The sequence below is a fragment of the Rutilus rutilus genome, assembly GCF_951802725.1.
Source record: "Rutilus rutilus genome assembly, chromosome: 1".
In the NCBI taxonomy this organism is placed as follows: domain Eukaryota; kingdom Metazoa; phylum Chordata; class Actinopteri; order Cypriniformes; family Leuciscidae; genus Rutilus; species Rutilus rutilus.
In genome coordinates this window covers 43,468,492-43,488,197 of record NC_140209.1, presented here as the reverse complement: position 1 = coordinate 43,488,197, position 19,706 = coordinate 43,468,492, and the positions used below count along the sequence as shown (strand labels likewise).

At 38.1% G+C, this 19,706-nt stretch overlaps 1 protein-coding gene across 1 annotated transcript in view; it reads right to left on the bottom strand.

Moving 5' to 3' along the window:
- shank1 (SH3 and multiple ankyrin repeat domains 1) overlaps positions 1 to 19,706 on the bottom strand; it is a 123,778-nt gene that overhangs the window by 84,590 nt on the left and 19,482 nt on the right. The window contains exon 3 of the mRNA XM_084425591.1: positions 4,718 to 5,254. Coding sequence (XP_084281717.1) covers positions 4,718 to 5,203 — 486 coding nt within the window. The 5' untranslated portion in view covers positions 5,204 to 5,254. The remainder of the gene's footprint in view (positions 1 to 4,717; positions 5,255 to 19,706) is intronic.

The window sequence follows — 19,706 nt, the reverse complement described above, 5'->3', positions numbered from 1 at the left end:
TTGTTGGACTAAATAGGCAGCTTTGGATTACTGAAACAAAGAAATAACCACTCATTGTCTCTCTCTTCCACTCGCACACAAACATACACGAACTTCCCCCTCAAAAACACACACACACAAATGCACATACACACACACCTACATTAATTCCAACAATAGGAGAGAGGGGAAAAAGCAAAGCAGATACTGTTCAGTTTTTCCAAAAACTAAATAAAAAGTGAAAGACAGACAGAGAAAGGCTGTCAGAAACCTTAAAGGGATACTTCACCTCTGGAAAGATGAATGTGTACGTGGCGTGATTACTGATGAGCGACACCTGTGAGACGCACCGGTCTCGTATCTCTCAAGGAGGGGCGGGTATTTTCTTAACAATGGTAAAACGCACATCAACCGATCACTTGTTTAGCGTTCATGTAAACACTACATTCAGATTCACCAATCGGAATGAATTCAGTTAGACTGAAACAAAAGGTGTGCATGTAAACAATGAATGGCGACTGCAGAAAGAAAAAGCCGAATCCCGGACATTTTGGACGATCTCGACGGCTGGACATGTCCGGGAAAAAGAGGATGTATGGTAACCCCTACTACTCCGCTTTCTCCACAGAATAAGAACCCGTTAGCTTAGCTTCCAAATAAAAGATGGCTGACACGGTTTGTACATTCTGTGAGTGAGATCCCACCCTCTATGGGCGGGTTGAAAACATGCAGATCTAGCTCCTCCTACTGGCTGTAGTCTTTAGCCTCTGGCCAAAAAATCCTCCGATGATGCAAAATGACGATTTTTGCGTAATTGGAGGATTTTTCCAGACAAAAAATACAGAAATCTCTCGTCTCAGGGGGATATGAGGGAGGAAAGCATGGTAATTCGAAAATACTACAGGTTTTCTACTGATACAAAGCTTAATGCTAAATCCTGAAGAATCCCTTTAAATATGCCGCCTTAGGCACGTCCAAATCTAATATTTGCTTAATATCCATTTTACTAAAATATTTAAAATGCAGATATCCCACAATCCCGTGCTTGTGGTTTGGCAGTTAGTTGCTAGATTAAAATCCTGTCAGACTGAGTGATTTAAACAAACAAATTTGGCCAGATTGTTTTTATTTTTCAAGAAAAAGCATTACTTAAATTATTCATCTACCAAGAAAGTCTCTATATATTTGCTTGGTTATGTCTAAAGCTCACAATCATTAATTCTACGATGCATCATTAGTGTTGTTATCATTATACATCATAATATCATTATATTAACTAAAACTATTAAAAAAACATTTTTGTTAATCGAAATAAAGCAGAAATAAAATTAAACAAACATTAGATATATTACATATTAAATGTTGCCTTGGCATCTAACTGAAATAAGTTTAATCTGGAGTACTAAAAATACTAACTGAAAAAAAAAGATATAAAATTAATTAAAACTACTGTATACAGAAATATAAAAAAATATATATAAAAAAATTATAAAATGACAAAAAAAATTGAAATAAGTTTAAGCTGAAGTAATAAAATTACTACATGAAATAAAACAAACTAAAAAGGAAATAAATCTAAAACCATAGAAACTTTAACAAAAACGATAAAATGGCAAAAGTACATAACAAAATTTCTAAAAATAATCTCTTTCAAAATAATAAAAACTATGTTAGTATATAAATAATTCTAAAATAACACTGGTTATATTATGGTGCCAAATTATATTAGTGCCAAATAGCAAATAATAAAAACGCTATCTCACTCATTGGTCGACTGGGCTGTGAAGAGGCAAAGCAGCTGCCTTCAATTTGACACTCTGGGTCCAGGTCTACCAACCATTTTAATTAAATTATCAAGCATAATCATATTATTCATGAATCATTAATCTTTTGCAACTTCCCACAGTTATAGTGTGGGCTGTGGAGCATGATAGAACAGTAAACCTCATTACTGACATTCGAAGGAGTGAAGCACAACTATAAACGCATCCTAGATGCTGTCATGTATTTCTGGTCTGGGAGGGAGCAGAGTCGTCGTTTGCATCTCTCTTGGCAAATGGGTCCACAGTGACTTTAATTAAAAGTGCCTGCTTTAATTTGTAAAATACAATAAACGGTTTACAGCAGTGATTTCATTCCTCGAATCACTGAACCTCTTAATCAGTCTTGTAAAAAAAAAAAAAAAAAGAGCTTCACTTGAACCTTTTCATTAGGATACTTTAAACCCAGATCTTTTTCCCCTCTCATTTCTCTCCATCTAAAACAGTTGAGGTCACCTTGAGTCTGTTTCCATTTGAAAGACGTACAATTGTTTACAGGATTTTTGTTGGGCAGGGTTTTTATTATTTGATGTTTGACTAGAGTCCCTTTACCTACTTTCCTTTGTTCTTTTATTCTTTTTTATTCTCTCTCTCTCTCTCTCTCTCTCTCTCAGAATTTTGCTGACATTAGCACATCTGCATGGAGGACACGTTTGGATAAGAAATACTCTCTCACACACACACACACACACACACACACACACACACACACACACACACACACACACACACACACACACACACACACACACACACACACGCCGTTCGAGTGTACACTGGGGGGGGAATTTCAGCAGATCCAGTCAGCGTCAGCCCATATTTAAATATAAATTCCTGAGCTATCAGAATCCCGTAAAACAATATACCATATAAAGAGATGTATGAAATATAATATAGTTTAAAAGTTCAAAGTAATTGAGGGTGGTATGTAGAGCAGGCCTAATGTACTGGGATTATGCGGACATACAAAACAGTGATTTATTAGAAACTCGTCAAATTTGTTGGATCACTGAGCCACTAATTACCACTACTGTTCAAAAGTTTGTGATGATGGGTAAGATGTTTTTGACAGAAGTCTCTCTCACACCCAGGCTGCATTTATTTGATTTATTTTAAAGGCAGGATAGGCAATTTTTTATTAACATTTTTTGTTGGTTGAAACTCTTCACATCCTGATAGCAATCAGTAATAGAAGTGTTCTAAATATAATTATTCTTTTTTTAAATATATATATTTAAAAAAAAAAATCCAATCACTGATACAATGTCCTACCCTCCTGTCAACATATGTATTTCCATACCTTCACACACCCTGTTCGCGCATACAACACGTCATCAGCGTGTTACGCAAGGCTGTGCAGAGTTTTGGACAGCAGCCGCCTTTAACAGTTCCTCCTGAACCAAAACAACAAGCTTATGCTGCGTTCATGCCATGTCATATCCGTAATTACGAGATGACAACCCGTGACGTTCTACCAGGAGCTGTTCACATCCACGGATTTATGCATTTCTATGGCAACTCTATCAACGCCAAAGTAAGTAGCACAAAGTAAGAGCTCTGTAAGTTGTTTACATTCATTGTTATTGTAATGTTATGTGCTTTAAGACATGAGGTAATTTATCACCGTCTCTCGTGACGCTTTGCAGACTCTGCTGTGTGCGTTCATGTGTTTTAAAGGAGGCGTGGCTTTGGAGACGCTCTGAAGGGAGGGTGAGATCTTATGCTTTCAAAGCTAGCTTGCCATTGCTAGCCTCTCTGAAATTGCCTACGCTACATTTAAGTAAAAGCAGTAATATTACTACAATGTAAAATAACTGTTTTTGTTTTAATATGTTTTAAAGTGTCATTTATTCCTGTGATGGCAAAGCTGAATTTTCAGTCTTCAGTGTTAAAAACAGTTGTGCTGCTTAAATATTTTACGGAAACTTGATGAAACTTCAAAAGAACAGCATTTATTTGAAACAGAAATATTTTGTAACATTATACAGTAAATGTCTGTCACTTTTGATCAATCGAATGCAGGAATGCTTTCTTTCCAAAAAAATAAAAATAAAATTCATACTAACCCCAAACTTTTGAACTGACATGCACATATGCAGTTATAATCATGCTACAGAGGGTCTGTGGCTGTGCAAAGTCAAGATGCAGTTTTCATGTATATGTCTGTCAGTTTCAATGCTTAATTGAAGATTTGAGGGACTAAATACACATTGCACATAACCCCTGTTTTCGGAGAATGCGCACAATGCTGAGACCAACTGAAGTCTGATATGTTTATAAAGCCGAACTACAATCACATCAAGGAGGTCTGTTAGTTCGACTTTTAAGAAATCTGGAATGGTGTTTAAGCATGTAAAAAAGATGAATTATTGCTTTAGTCCGACAGAAATCCAACATTTAAAGTGCATGTAAACAAACGTATTGAAAGTGCTAATGACACTTCTGCTTTGTGGTGATAGAAGCAGCATTAAATACGTGTTTGTTGAGTGTGTGGCCCACCAGCTGGTGCGCTCTGGGATCTATTTCAAAGTCAATTCACATTGTATACATGTATAAGGTAGCAGGTCTTTTGTGCAGCAGAGGTCACGTGCATTGACCAAGAAAACGTCTGGCTCTGTTGAGGGGAGAGCGAGGTCTGACCTGCCATAGCAGAACACACGCTCCAGACTGTTTCAGATGTTCACACTGGCACTCAACACTTGAGAACAGCTTTTCTAAGTCTGTGTAATTTATTCCCGCCCCTTTTTTCAGATTTGGCCTAATTGATTTTTTGAACGGTGTTTGGCGGCGCTCTGACTGCCTGGTTAATATTTATGCTGTGGGCTCAACCAGGCATGGATAGCAAAAGATGGATATTGCACAGAGTATGAGTGGGTAATTGGGAAACAGGTGTGGGATTGTGTGTGTGTGTGACTAACCGTCTGTTTGATATCAGGAATGCCAATCCTAAAGACCATCATAGCTATGTGTGTGTCGTCAGGTGCGTTGCTCGAGCTCCGCTCTCGTATCTTTCGCTGCTGTTGCTGCTGCTGATTCGCCGGCGTTTGTTGGGTGGGTCCAGAGTTGGACGAATAAGGGTTGGCCGCATGGCCCGGGTTGCCAGGTCGTAGCGGTCTGTCTCCAGCGAGTCGTCCAGCCATTGTGCCTTTTTGCCTGTGCCCCTCTTCCCTGCCTCCTCTCAAACGCCCTGGTCCACGCCTGATGTCATCTTCGTCATCCACCTCCTCTTCGTCATCCAACTCCAGCTCTCCATTCTCCTCCTCGCCTTCCTCGTCCACGCCGTCATCGTCCATTTCCTCTTCCTCCTCCTCTTCCTCTTCCGCCCCTGGATAAAGGTGTTGACTGTTTCCCAGCATCCTTTGCTGCTCCTCGTCGCTGGAGAGGGGGCTGAGCGGCATCGTCATGGCGACAGGGAGAGTGGCACCAGCGGCAATGGCATCATCCCCAGAGACACACTGTGAAAAGAGAGGAGGAGTGCAGGCATGAGAAATAGCGAGAGGTGGATGATGAGAGGAGGAGAGAGCAGACTGAGAGAACAGAAGTAGGAGTTCGAGAGAATATATAAAAGAACAAACAATCCCACATCCCTCCATCACTCAGTGGCTCCCACCAAGTTGCAACAGGCCATTCATGCCAGACGTATTCTTGCATTTCGGCATTTTTAAACATGCACTAGAGTGACATCTTTGACTGTTACAACATGTCTTTTAAGCGTCTTGTGCCACAAGCATTACATTTTGAAACTCAGTGGAATGGAACAGAATCAAGACGAACTTCTTTTAACTTCTTAAAACTCACGGCAGGACTTTGAAAAAAAAAGTGAGATTCGTTGCAATCGTTACAGATGTCTGCTTAGTGCATGTTTACAAAGAAAAACAATGAACAACAGCCAGGCAGATGCACGAATGCATCTAGTTTGAACAGTCCCTAAAAGCAACTGTACTCCCCAAAATTGTCTTTGTTCATTTATTCTCACAAAAATTCAGTCATCATCATCATCATCATCATCCTGTGCACAAGCTTCACAGTTTTCAGTCCAGTATGTGGCAGAAATGTGCAGCTGCACACCAAACTCACATTTAATTTTCTTGTGCTCAAATAAAATTAAAAGCTGTAACACTGCTTAAATATAGGGTTGTTTTTCTATTATGCAGATTTCTTAAAATATTATCTGGATTTTTTTTTTTTTTTTTTTTTTTATTAGGTTTTTACCATGTATACCATAAATTGGTGTAAAACATTTATTGACTTCAATATTGGGTTGTTTTTTACCAAAACAGGAGCACTTGACTGACTAGTGAGCCTGCATGTAGTTGTTTGCTGACGTTCTTGGGTGCCTTATTGAGCATTAAAGTTAATCTCGATGTGCTGCCATTGTAGTGAATTAACAACCAGATTTCTTTTGTGTAAAAAAAAAAAAAAAAGGAGTCATACAAATGTTTTTTTCCTTTTACAACATTTCAAATTCTAAAGACACCTACATTCTGTTCCATTCCATTGTACGCCATCTAGCTGGTAATGAACGCAAGAACAATCTCCGTGGGAACGGCCCCTCGGCAAGAGGCCAATTCTCATTCACAGACACCCTAATGTCCCACTTGCCCTTATGCAAAACAAACACACTCCTTACAATGACAAGAACTGTCATGAACAGACACTCAAGCACTGCTTGTTTTACAACAGAAAGAGGACGTTTGGCTTCCACCGGCTCTGTCTCCCGACAAGCATGCACTCTTGCACCTCTCGTATTACAGCACAGACGGGACTCTTGCCTCCACACACACACACACACACAGAGACAGACAGCACTCAGCACAGTGTTGTAACTCCTCATATGTCCCAGATCAGCAACAAAACCACTGTAGCCCAGGACTCTCAGGCACTGAGAATGTCTCTCCTTCAAACAGACCTCTTCAAAATAGGATTACTGTGTTTAGCTGAGGGAACAAAATACTCCTCTGTAGTGCCACTCACACCCAGCAGCTGTAAGGGCTCAGATTCTGCACCCACACTTTAGATGTGGAGGATATCATATGACAACATGTCTTGTTCTTGTGCCAATCTGCTGTGGCATCCCAAAATGTTCACTATTATCCATAAAATAAAGGTTTTCAAATATTTTGATGCCAAGGACCCTCTAATATGATGATCCCTGATATGATGTGATGCGATATGATGCATTTTCCAAAAATAGCAAATCATATTATATACTGTAGGCAGCTGTATTTATACTGTGAAAAAAAATATGAAGTATTATATTATAAAGAAAACAACAGTTTTCAAACTTAAAAAATTGTACTAAAGCAATTTATTAAAGATATAAAAAAAAAAAAAAATTCCAGATATTATTTAAAGTTTTTACAAAGTTTAAATTTACTGTTTTCCCCAAAACTATATGCAGATTTTTTTTTTGATTTCTTACTAGCATTGCTATTGCAATAACATAATTGCAATTATCTTATGATGTCAGTCTTCTGAAAGCAGAATAAAATAGCAATTTGATAATTTTGTGAATGTAAATTGCAAATCATTACATTTAACACATTACATGGGTCATGTCATGGATTTTGTTATTATTTTAATATGCTCTTTTCACTTGTAATGTTAAAGCACAAAAAAAAAAAATTATATATATATATACACACATATATACACACACACACACACGTGGAAAAACAATTATTTTTAACCTTAATTTTGACCCTCTGTCTAAAATAACCAATTTTTAAGGGGCGGCTCCTTTAAGGCTTGTCAGTAAACAGCCACTGTTATGATTGGCTAACGTCATTGTATAGGAAACTGTATCAGCGCACACCTGCTATTGCATGTGAGTGCGTGTTTTGAAAATATTATCCAAATAAAACCGTAATTTACATACAAAGCATTATGAAATCGTTTACTTACGATTTGTGATGTGGCTGCTGTCAGATCCAATACAGCTGACTGCTTCATCTATCAACAGAAGTTTCTTTGCGAACTCATTACACTGTCCTTCATTAACAAAATCTGCTGTCAAATTCTCTGAACAAACATAATCCTCCGACGCGATCCAGGATGTCATTAAAAATAAACAATCTACTTGTTTCTGACGTTGGGATCCTTCTGAAGTCTGTACAGAGACGCAAACAAGCTTCTATTTACTCTTCCATTAGAAGGCAGTTGAGGCCTAATGGTTAGCGAGTCAGACTGCTGACCCGATAGTTGTGGGTTCACAAGAAAATAACTGAGCTGCCCTTGAACAAGGCACCAAAAATGGCTGTCCACTGCTCCAGGTGTGTGTGTCCATGGTTTGCAATGTGTGGGTTCACTACTCCTAATGTGTGTGCACTAAGGGTTAAATGCAGAGGACAAATTCTCAGTATGAGTTACCATACTTGGCCTTGACATGTCGCTTTCACTTTCCATTTGTCCTCTTGTCAGAGTACAGTGGCATCTGTATATTGTATCCAGTGTAGACAGCAAGTGATTTTAATGTGCTCTATTTGCTTTTAACACTGCACTCACCTCCGGTGTAGACAAGTGTTTTAGGTGGCTGAACGATCAATGTCTTGCTCTGGAGGCAGGCACATGCAAATGTATTTGCCCATGTGACATCTCAAGTCTGGTTAAATAAATGCTTTGTTTATGAAGAGGCAGTTTTAAGCTCTGAAACTAGCAGGATATTTTAATGGTATAAAGAACTCTTATATGTCACAAGATCAAGGCCAATTTGATTTCTCATTATTTGTCTTTTTTTCTGTCTTAAATTTTTCACGGACTACTCCAGGATGCCCTCATGGCACCTTAGGGGTCTCCCCAGACCCCCAAAGTCCATGTCTGCCATCACCTCAACTGAGTTTTCATTAGAAGCTCTGTTTTACCTCGGAAAGACAGGAAGCGATTGAAGCACTGAGCAAGACATCATTGCCTGCCCGTCACCAGGGTTATTGACTCAGTACTGGAGGGCAGCTGGTGTTAATGTCTCTGCAGACACTTAATTCAGAAGCTGTTCCTGGAGGTACTGTAACATAATATCATTTCTTTGTCTCACATGCCCATATCCTCAGCACAAAGTAAACTATTAAAAAAGATAGGAAAATAGCCCTAGAACAGCTTAGCTGCATGAAGAATTTCAGTCATTCAATTAAGAAAAAAAACTGTAAAATATACAGCGAGCGGCGCTATCAAAGATGACAATGTGCCAAATACAATTACACCCAATTTGCATCTTCAACAAAGCACACAAATCATAATAGCTGTGAGCCTGTGGATTTGTTGTGAAGTGCCCACAGTCAGTGAAAAAGATAGGCTTCCTGACGGAGTATCTTAGGCTAATACTTGTACGTTGCAACTTGCTTAAGGACTTTCCTTCGAGTTCAATGCAATATTCTTCTGACCCTTTAGATTGTTGACCATCAGACATATAAAGCTTGAATACGTTTATGAAAAGAGAAGTCGATTGTGTGTGTGGGGGTAATGCAGTTACAACACTGATTGCCTTTTATTTTCTCAGAGGTTCATATGTGTTTATGCATGAGCATGATTCAATTTCTGTGCGTGAATGAGTTTTATGCTATTTATGTAACCTATCACTTGCAATGCAAAGTGGCAGAGGAACTGCACCTGTAGTAGTTTATATACTATTTAGCTGATGTTAAGACCAATAGCACGATTTCGTGACTTTGTTTTATGATAAATAAGAAGTTAATATTGTATGACTTACATTTTATACATAGTAGTGACCCACAAACGAAAATATATCCAAAGGAAGCTGCTGCAGTTCTATCTATTCAATTACATTGAAACGCATGTGTTTGATTCCCAACTGAATAGATTGAGTAAATGTATCGACTAGCTCATAATAGTCCAAATGCATTACTTGTCGCCACCTATTGGCGTAGCAATTCAACATGCTTTTTGCATTGAACTCAATGGAAGAATATGCCTGTGCTGAACATTGCAAAAGGCGGGCATCATTAAGATTTGTAATGTTTCTTATGCTCACCAAGGAACATATTTACGGTGAATTATTATTATTACATTTAAAATAACTATTTTCTATTTTAATATATTTTAAAATGTAGGCCTACAGCTGACTTTTCAGCACATCAGCCTTTACTCCAGTGTCACATGATCCTTCAGAAATCATTCTGATATACTGATTTGGTGCTCCAACTGACAATTCTTATTTTTCTATGGAATATTGCAGTATTTATTATAAATGATTTATCCATTCATCACCTTAATGTTTTTAATTCATGTGCCCTTGTAAGCTTTAATCAAAATAACTTCACCTCCTTGCAGCAACATCTCTTCTCTGATGACGTGTTTACTGGCTTGAGGGCGGGATCAATCTGTCACTCACATGACATCACAGCAGTAGCAAACCACAACCATCCAACTATCCAATCAATTTCCATTGGACAAAATCAAGTCCTGCCCTACATTATTTTTTGTTTGAGAAGCCATTCACTCGGCTGATTAAAGATGCCTTTAGAGTGAAAGGTGACTGCATAAAATAGAATACAAAAACAGAGAAGTGTTATGGAACGGGGCATGTTTGATGCATAATGACAGGCCTGACCTGATCTGACAATGAGTGAGGGACAGAAAGAGGTGGAACGGCGATACATAATGGAGAAGATATGGGTGCACCAGAGGGATGAAAAAGGGTGAAAAACTGACTGAATATGGGATGGGAACATTAAAGGGTTGTAAAAGAAATAATATGACTGTCAGAGAAAATAAATGGCAATGGCAGAGAGAAGTGGAGTGGGAAAAGAGGGTAATATGAAAGAAATACAATAAATGAAACGCAAAGCCCTCTTATTTACAACCAATGATCAAACTAATGCCCCCTTGGCAAGCTCTGTGAAATTGTGCCGTTGTGCAATCCTCCTTTATCATTACCGGCGCCCTAAAACCAAGAAACAGAACCACAAATGGTGTGCAATTTGGCCAGACACACTGACCATGTTCATGATACTGGCCACCCAGAAAATCCCTGTTCAACAGAGCAATGAAACACACCCCACAAAAACATGATAAAGTGAGTAATGACAGTACAGAGAGTAAAATAGAGGAGGTTGGAAAAAGAAAGATACAAAAAAAAACTGTATCGTTCAGAGGTAGAGCAGCTGGCAGAATCTGAAAAAGCATATGGATAAGGACAAAATGAAAGAGTGGGGGGGGGGGAAATGGCAAAAGAACAAAGTATATTTTTTTCCTGCTGACTAATCACAGATGAGGGGGGTTGGAAATGAGGGGAGGGGAGGATGGGAGGGAGCTGAGATAGAGGGCAAAAAGAGAAGGGTGGAGAGAGCTGGGGTGAGAAACTGAACAAAAGATAGAAACAGTGGAAGGCCAGGATGGTGATAGAGAGGGATTAGTCTCGGCAGGTTTTGGATCCAGGGAAGAGGAACTCTGGCACAGCATGAGGAGAGAAATGTGAATTGAACAGATAGATTAAAAAGCAGAACACTGAGGAGCTAAACTCACATGTGGAAAAAGGTGTATAATGGCATGCAGGGACGTATGTGAGAGAGAGTTAAAATAGAGAAAATTAGGAATGAAAGAGCTAAAGGGAAATTTAAGGAATCTAAATTCTTCATTTACTCACCATCAAACCTGTGTGACTTTCTTCAAAAGGAGATGATTTAAAAAAAATGCCATGTTGTTCTTTTCAATATAATGAAATGAGCTGAAAGCACTGAGTACTACAAAAGAGCAAGACTTTTGAAGCCTATGATAGGCAGAACAGAGCAAAATTAAATATTATTCACTGATAATTTTCATGCCTGCATTTACCCACCAATAATGTTCAAATGAAACACAATAAAACATAATAAATACTAAAAAAGATTTATATAGTTTTTGTCTCTTGACAACCCCAGTTAGTAAACATTACGTAAGGAATTATTTACGATGGGCCGTGCATATAACACACACTCGAGGTGGTAATGCGGCCACGACGTGAAGCAGAGTTTTTATCCTATTTTTTACCGTATTTATTTGCTTGGTTAGTGTCGTTGTGGGTTTTGGTTCTTTTGCTGTTGTAAATTGCAAGGAGCTTTGAAATAACTGAAATCATTTGGCCAAGTAAAATGGAACTGTAATGCGGTCAAGACCTGCCTGGAACTACTTTAGCCGTACGTTTCCCTGAAAATAATTGCACGCTTTAGAACGTTCATCAACCAATCAGATTCAAGCATTCATCAGCCTCATACATGGGTTTGGAATGACATGGAGGTATTGGTGCGTTAAAGTCTTCCTGGGAAGTTCGTACGTACGTGGTGGGAAGTCGTGTATACGACGGCAGGTGCGTTCAAGTCACTTTCGTCGGAGTAAGATGGCGGAGTATTTTCTCTTAATTAATTACACAAAAGTACAGTAAGGTTCTTAAACTCTTGTACTAGAAAAATAAAACAAAGAAATGTGCATCAGGTGTACTTTGTTTTTTTATGTTTTCAATTAATTTATGAAGCCACTGCCAACTTTATCGTTACATGTTGCATTGTTATATTATAATGCCATCATATTCTGTGCAGGCAATTAGCTTACTGCACTGTAAATAGAAAAGTCTGACAATTTCACTGCTATACCAAGTATTGTGGTATTCTGCCATGTTTCTCAGTGACATGCCTCTTAGGGGCTTAGAGAAAGCCCGAGCTCCCCACTGGTATTTACGACATTGTGGTGGCGTTCAACTCGTAAATACGATCTATAAGAGATGACTTGAACGCACCATATGTAGAGTAGGCAATTTCCAGGCGGGTAATCCATCGACCGGAAGTTGAAGCCGGCCGCGTGCCACCATCTTGTAGCAGAACTTCACTTGCGTTAGCATTCCATTGACTCCCATTCATTTTGGCGTCACTTTGACAGCGAATAACTTTACATCTGAGGCGTTTAAAGACTCCATTTGTCCATTATTTATTTCTAAAGAAACACAAAAATGTATAAAAGGCTCCATTACCTTCTATGTTACATTATGGCCCCGTAGAAACAGTTTTTGTAAAAATAGGCTAACTATTGCGTCATAACCACTCGACTCTCTGTCGCACAGTAGAGAAATTACCGTACAGACAGGAGGAGAAGCTCGCAGGCAATCAGGGGGACGTCAAGGGAGAAGCCCTGGCGTAACATTTTAAAATAAATACTATACAAAATAATTAATCAGAATACTTACTCATGCTTACTCAAGCCAAAGAACTCTTTACTCAAGCTCGCCGTCTCTGCAAGATTAACGTTGGCAGTTTGCACGCACAGCTACTAGAAGATTTACATCTGTCAGACAGGTTGCTCACGTCATCAAGCTTAGTTTGAGTCGGTTTGAGTCTGCGCATCAGGAACGGAAGTGCTAAAAAAAACACTTGACACTTCACTTGTCTCAATTGAGTTCCAATGAGATGGCTCTGTCCACTTCTTATACTGTCTATGGCAATTTCAGAGAGGCTAGCAATAGCAAGCTAGCTTTGAAAGCATAAGATCTCACCCTCCCTTCAGAGCGTCTCCAAAGCCACGCCTCCTTTAAAACACATGAACGCACACAGCAGAGTCTGCAAAGCGTCACGATGATAAATTATATAAGCTGTCATAAAATAAATAAAAACGGTGATAAATTACCTCAAAGCACATAACATTACAATAATAATGAACGTAAACAACTTACAGAGCTCTTACTTGTACCACCTGACTGCAGATTCATTTCGCCGGGTAGGACAGCTCTGGGTAGAACGTCACGGGTTGTCATCTCGTAATTACGGATATGACATGGCATGAACTCAGAATAAGCTTCTTGTTTTGGTTCAGGAGGAACTGTAATAGGTGGCTGTTGTCTACAACTCTGCATAGCCAAACATAATGTGTTATGTCTGTGAAATGTATGGAAAGGTATGGAAATACATAGGCAGGTATAGACATCCTATTATTGCATTTAGACCGAATGTAATGATTGAATGAACATTTTTTGGTCCTCCTGAGACTTCCACAGAAGATATATGTAAAAAAAAAAAAAAAAAGATTATAAAAACATTTATATAATTTTATATACATACATATACATATACATATACACACATATATATATATATACACATATACATATATAAACCAGTAGCCTATAACAAAGTGTTTATGAAAAAATCTTTAAATTAACTTTTCCTGTAAGGTCTCGATTAAACTGAAGTAGCGACAGATTATTTCTTCTGTATTGTGACATACATCCGAGTGAAATGAAAAATGTTGGTTCTTCTATCCATCAGCTGTTTATTTTGAGATGTGGGTGTTGCGTTCAAAAATGAATGTGAACTTGAAGTTGATTGTGGAGGGATGGGATTTAAGTTGACTAAATGATTGGAAGATGTTTGGTACACGTCACCAGACCGAAGTCTGTCATTTCACAGTAAGACATTTTGATTAAAATTTACGAGGTCAAAACAAATAAAAAATAAATAAAACGTATGCATGAACCGCTTACAATAAAATCTATAACATAGGGTGAATTTTCATTTCATGCCAACTTGAATCTTTTTTGAATAAAATATGCCGCATATGGGTTTGGAGCGACATGGAGGTGAGTAAGCAGATAGATTTCTAATTTTGGAATGAACATTTTCTTTAAGGACAGAGTTGGGAAGGACATGAAAGATGTCAGAGCACACAATGAACTCAGCATATCTCAATTAATCATCAGCAAAGGAGGAGAGATAAATGAAGACAAAGGAAGTGATTGATGCCCTCTATAGGGCAAGAACGAAATACTGTACAGAGCGATAACAAGTGCAAGATAACAGTATCTCTCTACAGTATCTTTCTTTTTCGTTCTCCTACAGTAGGTCCCTTCTCTCAGTTACTCTGTCCAAGTGAACTTCCACTTTGTATTTCTACACAATTTTAATAGGCTTCAAGGTTATGGTGCCTGTTGAGCGTTTTACTCAGTATCATGGTTTCTAAAGTTTGACGTAGCACCTCAGGTTGCCATCATGTTATGTAGTTTAGAGTCTTTTTTTAAAGACAAATCTTGCTTTTTTTTCTCTTCAGTTTTAATCACCAAATAGGATCCAATCAGAGTTGTGAATGATGAAATGCATTAACATATGCTGTGGAAAAAAATCAATAACATTTTATCAGCATACAGGAATATTTAAACCACAGATTCAAAGAAAATGTGAATTAGCCTACTTTGAATCTACATTATAACATGTTAGATTGACAATATTCCCCTAAATGTTGCCCCAAGTAGCATAATTTTACTCACCCTGATGTCTTGTCAAACCTGTATGATTTTCTTTCCAATATTTTTTTGTAACCAAACTGTTTTGTTTACAATTGACATTTTATGGACAAAAACAAACATATTTTGAGATATTTCTCAAAATATCTTCTTTTCTACAGAATAAAGAAAGTGACACAGTTTTGAAGTGACATAAGAGTGAGTAAATGATGGCATCATTTTCATTTTTGGGTGAACAATCCCTTTAAGAATTATCTAAAACCATTCATTTGAGTATTTTAAGTGATGATTTGCTGAACAAGCTATCTATATTCGTCTTGATAATTTATTGACTGAATGAGACATTTTGCATTTTCTGTAATTAATATTATTGTTATTTTAATTGCAAATTTCAATGCAACATGGTGCTTTAAAAAAAAATATATATATTTTTTTTAAACTTTTTCTCAATTGATTTTTAGCGCAATTTTCCACCGGACAATTTCTGTTCTGTGCGTCTGTGCGCACCAATCTTGCACTTCTATCTACTCCTCAACCAGACCACCTAGAGACTTCGGGTTTTCGGCATTATGTTAAGGAATGTCTAATCTCGGGAACGCACAAAAAAAATCCAGGAAAAGATTTACTATCTCTTAGTGTTGTGATCCCATGAGGTGAGAAAATTGCGCTAAAACACTCACTGAGTTTTTATTACTTGTTTATAGTATTGAGACTGAGAAATAGCAGTTATATCCCCAAAAATACAAAGAGATGTTTAAGATGTCTGTTTAAGTTTATGTTTAAGAACTTTTCAGCTGATCAGACTGGGAGACCACGCTTAAACCGGCTTAAACTAGCTTATAGTGATTGTTACGCCCCTGGACGCACCTGTCAGTCATCAGCTCTTGAAGTTTATTTTTATTCAGATTTCTTTCATTTTTATTCGTCAGATGTACAGGACAACTAACTGGTCATCTCTCACCATCAAGACCTCCTGTGAGTTTTCAGCTGGAAAATCTGAATAGGCCTTCCGCCATCCCTAAAATGGCTTTTCTCTCTTATCGCTGAACACTCTCAGGTGTTCTGCCCTCTCTCTCTCACGCTCTCTCTCTTTCACCCTCTCTTTAATTTAGGACAAAGCATCTATATAGATAGATATTTTCAGTATCTCGGCCCCCAGGACATTACACTGGGAAACTTCCAAGGAACAGACCGCCCCACTTTTACACCATGAAACTGGAGCGGCCAATTTCTCTCTGATACATACACACAAACGCATACACACACATACGTACATACATACATACACGCCCTTCCATAGGAAATGCTCTATGCGTGTGAGAGACCGTACAGGTAGGACAGGAAATGACGTGTGTGCACCATTATTCAATTGTCTCTCACAACCTCATGATTTTGTGTGTTAGAGCACATCACGATTTTGTGTGTTAGAGCACATACCAATCAACCAACTAAGACACAAGCTCGGCCCCTCAGAGAGTTTCAGTCCTCAGAGAGTTATTCTGCAATCTCCTCCGCAAAATGGAAGCAAGTCATTTTAATTCCCTCCCTCCATCAGCCATCTTTACATGGGAGCTCATAAATCAATAACCGCCGCACCATGTTTCATGACATGGGTAATAACAGTGACCTACTTCTGATGCTCTTTTCCCCGCCATTTTCTCCTATTTTGAAGTGTTGGGAATTTCCAATTATGTCATTAAATCAAATAATCTCTTCGCCGTTAAACGGGCCCAACAAAAGACACCATACAAGGTCGCATTTGTATAGAAACTATCAGAAATATATTCCCACAGCAAAAGATGCCGAAATCTCAAATCTCTACTGTGTACTCTGTAGGATTCTGGTCTGGTTATATAACAGAAATCACATTAGAGAGCTGAAAACAGCTGTACTTCCACATAGACGCACCTTAGGGGAAGCTACAAATCAAACTCCCCCTCTGAGTCGACAACTCTCCACCATGGGGCTAATTAAGATCTCAGATCCCAATCTCTCAGACTGTCTTCTCCAAAATGGCTGCAATTTCAAAAGACGTTTAGAAAATATTACAAGATTTGTAGAATATTTTGAGGATATTACGCGCTTGACCATAACATCTCTATCTCCTTCTGACATTTCTAACAACAATTTTTTTTTTTTACTTAAATGTCAATATACCAGGGTTGTGCACCATTTAGAATTGAGAATGTCTGGATGGATAGATAGATAGATAGATAGATAGATAGATAGATAGATAGATAGATAGATAGATAGATAGATAGATAGATAGATAGATAGATAGATAGATAGATAGATAGATAGATAGATAGATAGATAGATAGATAGATAGATAGATAGATAGATAGATAGATAGAGAAGCACGACTGTTTTTAACATTGATAATAATTAGAATTGTTTCGAGCACTAAATCACTATATTAAGGATCATGTAGCACTGAAGACTAAAACAGTTATTTTAATATTACTTACATATTACATGTTTCCTGTATATTTGATCAAACGTTAAAAAAACGTATAAAGTAGTTTATAGTTAATCATACTTCATTTTTGTAGACCAGGGTGGAAGAACACATCATTTCCCAGAATGCATTAGTTGGTTAATTTGGTGTACTTCAGTAAATTCCTCTTTTTGACATTCCAAATCAAATTTCTTGTGATATTGATGGCCAAATCAATTCAAATTCCAGCTTATGAACTGAAAACGAGACATTTTCATTCTGTACTGTACTGTTCTGTACTGTAAGCACACTATTCTGAGTCAGAATCTGCTCACAGTTTTGAATAAGCTCACACCCTTAAAAACATTCTTGCGTATGAAATTGCGGCGTGTCAAGCAGATAGAAAAAAAAGAGAAGAAAAAGAAAGCTTGAAAGGAGAACATTTCAAGGGCCACTAGCCTCTTGAAACAGCTCAGCATCATGCCTACATTACAGCTGAGTGATTTCATATTCTTTTCACACAACATCAATCACCAGTGACCTGTGGTTCTATAAGGAGAGTGAGCGTGATATTCTTACACAGAGCAGCGGCCCACATACAGAGTATTTATGAGCATGTTTCAAAGAGACAGAGTGAGAGAATGAGCGAGCATGTACGAAATAAATGGAGAGGGGAGAGGTCACAATGTCTTGCAAACAACAAAAGTAATGGCAAGCGACTTCCACCTTCCTTTTACTTGCTTGTGACAGTAATGTCACATCATGGCCTGTTCATCAGCCAGCCATTGGGCACATGACAGCGTCGTATTTCCTCAGGGCACAAACCTGGCTCAACAGGCGCAGTGATAATGTTATAACAAGAAAACAGCTCTAGTCCAGACCGCCTCAGAGAGGCCGAACAATGTCTCGCTAGCCTGTATTTTCTGGCTAGACTGATAAGAGCACAGACATCTCAATGGGAAAAAAGCTTGCCTGAAACATTCCTGAATGGAAGCACATAAAGAGGTTACACACATTAGAGCGAAACGCTGCAGGGGGAGAGAGTGCGTGGGCTCGAAGCTTGGGTGCTTCATGCTTAAAAATGATTGGAGACACCATGCACGATGGCACAAATGCAGGACGGATCATCCCACTACAAAGTACGATGACATTAATGCCATGCTGCTTTTAGCCTGGTCTTTTATAATACTGCAGAAGATAGATGTAGATGTAGTCAAGAATGTAGTCTTAAAGGGACAGTTCGCCTAAAACTCCAGTTTCCAGTGTTTTCGGTAATTGAAATGCATCTGAAATAAAATAAAATAAATATTAACAAGTTAATTCATAATTTTTAACAAAAATTAAAGCTATATAGAATTAAAAAAAAACTAATAAAATGACAATAAATAAATAATAAATACTGTATTGATTTAGTATATATAATAAAAGCCAATGGGTTCCAATATTGTTATTGTATGGAAAACACAGTTGACGCACTCTTCAGTACAACCAATCTCATTACATATGTTCTCCCCTGCATAGTGTGGAGAGTGCCATACATAAATAAATTAGGTTTGTGAAGCAGAGACAGAAGAACTGCATTACAGCTAACTTGTTAAATGACACGACTGTGTTACGCAATCAAACTACCTCCTCTTATTTTCCAATACACTCTCCTGGCCTTTCTTTTTCCTTGCCTGCATGTCTGAAAAGACACCCTCAAGTGAACTTTAACAGAACAGGACGCTTTGGATCTGTGCTTCACTGACTCAGCCGTTGTGGTCAGTGTGTAGGTTTTCTGAGCTAATGCACTGAGGTTTGTGTTAAAAACAGAACTAATGGACACGGATTATATAATACAACAAGGAACAACTTAATAAATCCTATGTAAGCTATCATAAAAGCTAACAAAAGGATCAGACACATAATATGCCCACAATAAATCAACACTGCCAAGTGAATACAATTTTTTTTTAGTCTAGGGATAGTTTTGGATATTACAAATGAAAGCTCAGACAGATACAGAAAAAAAACGATAATTGAATGTAGTCTGAAGTAAACCAAAGAGAAAGATAAATCTCAGAATAGACGGAAAAAACAAGTGGAATCAAGACCAAAATCCTTCACTCACCAAAGCTGCTGCAATATTAAGGTGCTTCCCATAAATCCCTTCAACACTATAAGCTGAAGATGTGGTTGTGCATTTTTCTGACTCCCTATTCAATAGCTCTTTAACCTGACGAGACAAATCCCTAGTTATTTCATCTTGGAGGTGGAG